The sequence below is a fragment of the Felis catus genome, chromosome D1, assembly GCF_018350175.1.
Source record: "Felis catus isolate Fca126 chromosome D1, F.catus_Fca126_mat1.0, whole genome shotgun sequence".
Classification (NCBI taxonomy): Eukaryota; Metazoa; Chordata; class Mammalia; order Carnivora; family Felidae; genus Felis; species Felis catus.
The window spans coordinates 55,937,862-55,944,809 of NC_058377.1; the positions used below are offsets into that span (position 1 = coordinate 55,937,862).

The window sequence follows — 6,948 nt, forward strand, 5'->3', positions numbered from 1 at the left end:
ATAGATACTGCCAAATTGCTTTTCAGAAAGCTGTTGCCAATTTACACTTCCAACACTGCCAGCGTGTTTTCCTACCAATACAGATCTGTCTAAAGGATAATAAAATCTAAGTGGAACATACAGTCCTCAAATTATTCACGCAGTTGGAGAGGCTTCACCACCGCAGCACAGAGACTTACGGCAAAGGTCATACCTATTTTCAGGTATGCAATTAACAATAAGTTAGTGTGGGCACATGGAAGAGAAGTTCTACCCGGGTGAAGAGTAATATAATTAGATTTTAGACTGTCAGATCTAAGGCGTCTGTTTTCTCCATTGCTGCACCTCAGCACACAGGACAGTACCTGGGACATACAGTCGCCTGACAAAAATTTTTGGAATTAACACAGAATCTTCTCTCAGATGCAACTATTCAGCAGCTGTAGTATTTCGTCACTCCAGGATTCGAGAAAAACTTGACTTGCTGGATTAAATACCTCTGTAAACATCTGTTCAATCCCGAGATTCTATCTCAATTTTGGGAAACCAGTTTAAATAAAGGTGACACAATACGGCTCTCTTTAGGGGAAAAGCAAGTAAAACAAGGGTACACCCTTGGCCCCAGCGTGCGCTGAATCGTGAGCGTTGTCGCTTCCACAGTAGTCACTTTCATAGGTAAGAACATAAACTCATTCAAATGCTGCCCATGGTCAAGGCAATTTTGGAACCACCTTCAGCTCCTTGTTACCACTGGTTGCAACTTGGAACCATTTGCAGCATCGCCAAAATTGTTTCTGAGATAGGATAAGGGCATAATATAGGTAGTAGTTTGTGTAATATCACTTTTAGTCAAAAACAGCATAGAACTTATTTTGTGAAACAGAATGTGGTCACGATAAACAGTCCATCATTCAGTTGTAGTTCACTCTCCTGGCATCATAAAGATTCCCTTCAATATTCTACAGTCTCAGGGCGCCTGGGTGGCTCAGTCGGTTAAGCGGCCGACTTCGGCTCAGGTCATGATCTCGCAGTCCGTGAGTTCGAGCCCCACGTCGGGCTCTGTACTGACAGCTCAGAGCCTGGAGCCTGTTTCAGATTCTGTGTCTCCCTCTCTCTGCCCCTCCCCCGTTCATGCTCTGTCTCCCTCTGTCTCAAAAATAAATAAATGTTAAAAAAAATTTTTTTTTAAATAAAAAATAAAAATAAAAAAATTCTACACTCTCCGTACAGTAAGTTGTCAGACACTGGTGGATCAATATGGCATTAACATTATCGATGGAAGAGGATCAGTCATCTGTCATTTTATATACACACTTTACATACATTGGACCAGGGGCAGGCAAACTACGGTCCATGGGCCAAGCCTGGCCCATCATCTGCTTTTCTATGGTGTATAAGCTAAGAAGTCTAAAAATGGTTTTTTTTACATTTTTAAATGGTTGAACAAAATCAAAATAGTATTTTATAACATGTGAAATTCAAATTACAGTATCCATAAAGTTTTATTAGGACACGGCTATGTTCACCTACTTCCGTATTAGCTATATCTGCTTTTGCAATAAAATGCTGAGCAGTTACAACACAGACTGGATGGCCCACAAATCCTAAGACATTTCCTTTACAGAAAAAGTTTTTGTTGACCCCTTTATGAGATCCAAGGGTTGTTGGAAGTATCGAAGTTCCCCACTATAGCTTTTTTATTTCTAGATATTAATACTGGAGAAGGGTGATGCAACCGGTAAGTGTTTGCAAGGATCTGATACGGCAGACTAGAGAAGACAAATACACGAGGGCTGCCTTGGATAGTGTGTAAAGCCTGGTAAAATCTGAGAGGTCTGATCTAACCAAGAAGCAGTTGGAGAACACAGGGTTACATATACAGTTCCAGCAGCAAAGGAACCTCTTGCTAATTGAGCCACGTGAGACCCTGGTGAGACCCAATCCCAAGGACCTAGAGGTGAAGTGGTCTGCAAATAGCAGGCTGGCTGAGCAGTGCATGTGATGTAGAGACAGTTCCCCAAGGGTATCGCCGTCCTTACTAGATAGCCTCAAGTCATTTGGCACCCACATTTATCAAGGCATGTTCACTGGCAAATCTGAATTCTAAGAAATGGATTTGAAAGGAAGTCTCTGGAAAGCAGGTGCCAGGTACACATTCTTCCTAAAATAATAACATTTCATTGAGGATTCAGAACCAGGGGCAGAATTCAGAAGATTACAGAACTATCCACATGTTTTTTAAAATCAAAGATTGGTGAATATTTAATTCTTTCCGGTTTTTTTTTTTTCATTACCAGTGGGACAGGTGGAAGTAAAATAGTGTGGTGTGAGGGGCAGAGGAAGAATTAGATAAAATCACTGATGGGATGATCTGCCCTGGAAGGTGTCTATTCTCGTGGACTTCTAGTTGTGGAATGTAACATTCCATGTGGATTTTGAACCAGAATGCGGATGGGGACGGAGATCAGCCTGAAAGCCAAAGAGATTCATTAAATGACTGTGTTGAGCTCTAGAATTACAGTCAAGGTTTGCAGATGTCCAGCTCTCCTCCTGATGTCCTACAGAGAGCCAGGCTTCATCTTCTATGTTTCCATGGAGCTTACCCAGAGAGGATGGGATTTGGACCTTCTATTTCTGAAAAACTTTCGTGACTCCTGAGCACCAGAGGTAACCAAATTTCCTCTTTAAGAAACCTGTTAACACTGGTTGGCTCTGGGGAGCAGAACCACTGGTGGCTAAGGGTGGGAGGGAGCTTTCTCTTCCTCCCTGTATGTCTCTTAGATAACACAAAAATAAGAACACATACCTCCATGTTGTCCCACCCTGCTTCTTGAGGATAGGAAAGCAACCTGGGGCCACTTTCCCCACTCAAGACTTCAGAGCTGAAGTGAAGAGCTGGAAGAGGGATCTAAAAATTAAGAGTTGTAATGGAAAATCTTGACCAGAAGGGGGAGAGGTGTGATCCTGAACCAGAAAACAAAGCACCAGTGTAGCAGAGGAGAGAGAGCAAACTGGTAGAGAATAGACAGAGGTGTATAAGAAAAGCCAAGGACAAGAGCCTGGGGCACGATGTTGGGTAGATTCTTGAGACTACAGGATTGGCTCAAGAAGCCTGGGTGGGAAGGTGCAGTTCAGGGTTAAAATTTGGGTCGGCAATAAAACCGATTTGTGTCGGCAATAAAATCCCGGCACATAAGGGATACTGCTTTATGAGAACTCTCCTGTCTGGGGATACTCTAGATCATGGTCTGGCCTCAGGTTTAGCAACTCTGAGCAGCCATGTATAGATGGTTTGCTGTGGATGAGTGTTAGGGCAGAAATTTTACTTCCCCAAATCTGAGCTGTCTTAGGGTCTATTATCATTTCATTGAATATTTTCCGGGAAGCCTCGCAAATGGGCAATGGGCCCCAGTAGTACCGTAGATTGACCTGACTAGTACTCAGCACAAGAGCTAAAGTAAAACATTAAGTCTTTTTCCTTATAGCTACTTGTAACAATTTGAATTCACACTCTTGATTACCTGCTTCCAGTAGCTGTGTCCAAACCCTGTCTGAGCCACCATTGCTTGTGGTACCCTATGCTCCAGCATGGTCTTGGTCCAGCATCTTTGGAAGGCTCATGCCAGCCCTGTTTACAGAACAGGAATGAGTCCAGAAATAAGTTCTCTCAGGTTGGAGATGTTGCCTAGAGATACTGTTGTAGGATCCTGGCCCTGGCCGAGGAGCAAGCATCCAATTCTCCAATAATTACCACTGAACCTAGCAAGGATTAATGAGGTTCAGCCCCAAAATTGCAACAGCCAGGTACGGGGCCTTTGTTCCAGAAGTGCAGTGTTCCTGGTGGCAAGTGCTTGTGGGGAACCCAGAACCTCTTCTGATGTGGAAGACGTCAGATGACGTCCTGAAACAGAAAGTCTACAAATCGCTAAGTAGGTAGAAGTCTATGAGCTGTTGTTTGGTTTAAGATTTTTCTTGCACAAGATCTTTTATTTGTTGCATAAGGTGTAGGTTTAAGGGTGCCTCAAAACTGACAGGTGTTAGTTGGGAACATGCCATTTTTTGAAGGGGACAGAGATAGTGAAAGAACAGAACTAAAAATAACTGTGTTGAATAATTAAGTGCCGGACTTCTCTCAACCAATATGGTTTACTAATCTACTAGTTCAATAATAGGAGCTTTGCATGTGAAAACCCTTGGGTAAAATAGACATTGGCTATTCCTGTGAAATGCTGTTTCTAACCATCTTCCACTGCATCTCCATCAGGCATTTCTGAGATGTCTCCAGTCTATGTGGTATTACTTGGAATCCACTTGGGAAAAGTTCCACTGCATAAATCCTGGCAGAGAGGCAGAAAGAGATAAAGGAGTTCGAACTTGCAGAGAACGCTTTTTTTTTTTTTTTTTTTTTTTGGCGTTGGGGGGGGTCTGATGGAAAAATTAGATAATCAAATAAGTGAATTATTATAAACCTAGCCACAGACTCAGGGGAAGCAATTTATAAAACAATGGCATAGTTGGGGCAGAGGAAGGGAAGCAAATTATCCCAAATTGTTCATCTTCTGCAACACTATCATCTTCCTCCAGACTTTGCTATTTCAGCCAAGAGCGCCATCATTTTCATACTGATGCAGGTTTGAAGCCTCATGCTGTTTCACCTGCTTGGGAAGCTTCCCCTAATTTCCTAGCCTCCTGTCTCACCCTTCCTTATGGATCCAGTTCAGGAATCATCTCATCTGGAAGTCCACCCACCTTGTGGTGACCGTGTTTTATAACTTCACACTTTCAATGCCCAGCAGTGTTTTAAAAACTGCACGTGCTCAAAAAACACCCGACAGTGTTGGTATTAGTTATAGCTGTGTGGGAATCAGCACATGAGCAGCAGACGCCCTTCATTCAAGGTCTAGAGTATCCTCTTGTCTTCCTCCTCACACATCACAGCCTGGGCCTGAGTCTCCTCACTTTTATTTTCTAGGACCAAATCCTCCTTTTTCCAGCATGGTGCAAAGCATGGGACTAATGAAACAAATCCAGCTCTTCTGTGAGAGTCAGGTCTGTGAGATTAGTATGGGTGGCCAACCCCTCAATACCGAGGGGTTCCTACTGAGTCATTTGGGCTGGATATGCCCTTAGCATTGCTCACTAGGTCGGCGTGCCACAGCCTTCTGTACCGTACCTCAGGTCCTGCCTGGGAAGCAGGCTGGAACTGTAGGCCTTCTTTTGGGGTCTTCCCAGAAGAATATGCCTTCTTGGGCACAGAAAGACTCCAGGGGGTCATGTTCCCACCTTTCAATGGTATGAACCCCTGAGTCAGGATGTTGAGAACACGGGAACAGGATAGCCACAAGCTAAGGTCTGGGCAGCAAGGAGATCCAAACTTGTTAAGCAAAAGAATTCAAGAACAAACAAGTACCAGCAGTCAACAGCCAGAAGTTCTTCAAAACTGGAGGATGGCCCAGCATTCCAGCAAGAGTAACTGGGAGGGCTGTGACATGGGGGAAGGAATGGTAAAGACTGAAAATGGAGGGGCAGCAAAGGAAGGTGCCCAACTGTGAGGCAGCTTTCTACCTCAGGCTTGGCCACCTCGCATTCCTTTCACCATGGTGTGAACCAGTCCTGAGCTGCTCTGGTGGGAAGGCTTGTTGATGATGAAGCATGCAGAAGCTGGCTGGCAGGGAAGTGGTTCTGGGGATGAGATACAGGCAGAGGTATCTCCCCGCCAGCTTCACACTGGAGATGAGTCCATGTTTCAGAACTTGTTATCTTTTTCCTTACACACGAGCTATTTTTCCTAGTTTCCTTTGAAAGATCAGACCGAAAGTCAAGTTTCCCAGGCTGAGGTTCATCCTTCAAAATACCTGATAGGACTTTTGCAGAAACTTTTCTCATATTCAAGTTTTCTTTCAGAATGAGTCTAACAGTTTCTTTATCTAAATTTAACTCTTCGGCCATCATCCTCACTGTCAACCGCCTGTTTGAACAAACCAAGTCCTTGACCTTCTGAATATTTTCATCCGTCCGGTGGGTGACTGGACGGCCACTTCGGGCGTCATCTCGAACGTCTTCCCGCCCTTCTTTAAACCTTTTGTGCCAGTCGAAAACTCTGGCCCTGGACATGACTTCATCCCCATAAGCTTCTTTTAAAAGGTGGTGGGTCTCACTTGCAGACTTGTTCAATTTCACGCAAAATTTGATACTAATCCTTTGTTCTAGATAGCGGTCACTCATTCTGGCACTTAACACAGGAACGTTAAGACCACGGCTGTTAGGGAAGGCAGAGAAACCAATCTCTATAGGGCTGCAAGTGGAATCATGTCGCTATTAATGCTCCTCCAGAAGCCTCACCAGGGAGGAGTAATTGCTTTTCTGAGTTTTTGCCCCTCAGCTTCCGGGTCGAGGCTGGGGAGGCTTGTCCTGAGAAGCTAACCTGGCCCGAGGGCCAAAGAGAAGCTGTAAAGCTGGGGAAAATGAAATCTACACGTCTCCGTCCAACTTGTGCACGTAGATCGGCCAAGAGTGTGCCAATCAGTCAGCAAGGTCTTCCCGATTCTGCGGCCCTTAAGAGCGTATGGCGATTTCTGCAATAGAGGCCTAAGTGGTGGCAACGTAAGCAAGCAAGGAGAGATGCACCGGCGATACGACGTGCAAGCTCGCCCCAGATCTGCAAAAACCCGCGCAAGCCAAACCTACCGAAAGTGCCGGGGGCTCGCCTGCTCTAGAGTCCCGGGAGACACGCCCGCATGCGCATTACTCTCTCCTCGCGGGGTAGGTTGTGCGCAGGCGCACTGCGGCAGCCCGCGCCAGGCCTCGCCTCCGCCCCGCCACACCCCGGCCGGCGCGCTTCTTTGCGCGTGCCCGCCTGCGGAGAAGTCGGCGGAAAGGAGGGGGCGGGGGAGGAAGGCTGAGAGAAGAGAGGGCACCCCCGGGCGCCAGGGTGCATTGTGGGAAGGAGGCGGCAGCGTCCCGGGCGGG

At 45.8% G+C, this 6,948-nt stretch overlaps 1 protein-coding gene and 1 long non-coding RNA gene across 2 annotated transcripts; both read right to left on the reverse strand.

Annotated features, from left to right (window-relative positions):
* Positions 1 to 1,462: 1,462 nt before the first annotated feature.
* GVQW3 (GVQW motif containing 3) lies at positions 1,463 to 6,732 on the reverse strand. Its single transcript, XM_019811785.3, has 2 exons — positions 3,501 to 6,732; positions 1,463 to 2,448 (listed from the first exon to the last, which is right to left on the reverse strand). Exon 1 carries the CDS (start codon positions 6,202 to 6,204, stop codon positions 5,572 to 5,574), a length of 633 nt encoding a protein of 210 aa, XP_019667344.1. The 5' UTR covers positions 6,205 to 6,732; the 3' UTR covers positions 1,463 to 2,448; positions 3,501 to 5,571.
* LOC123380469 lies at positions 1,463 to 6,739 on the reverse strand. The gene is made up of 2 exons (XR_006586274.1): positions 6,667 to 6,739; positions 1,463 to 4,316 (listed from the first exon to the last, which is right to left on the reverse strand). It is a non-coding gene; the product is annotated as an uncharacterized LOC123380469 (long non-coding RNA).
* Positions 6,740 to 6,948: the final 209 nt, after the last annotated feature.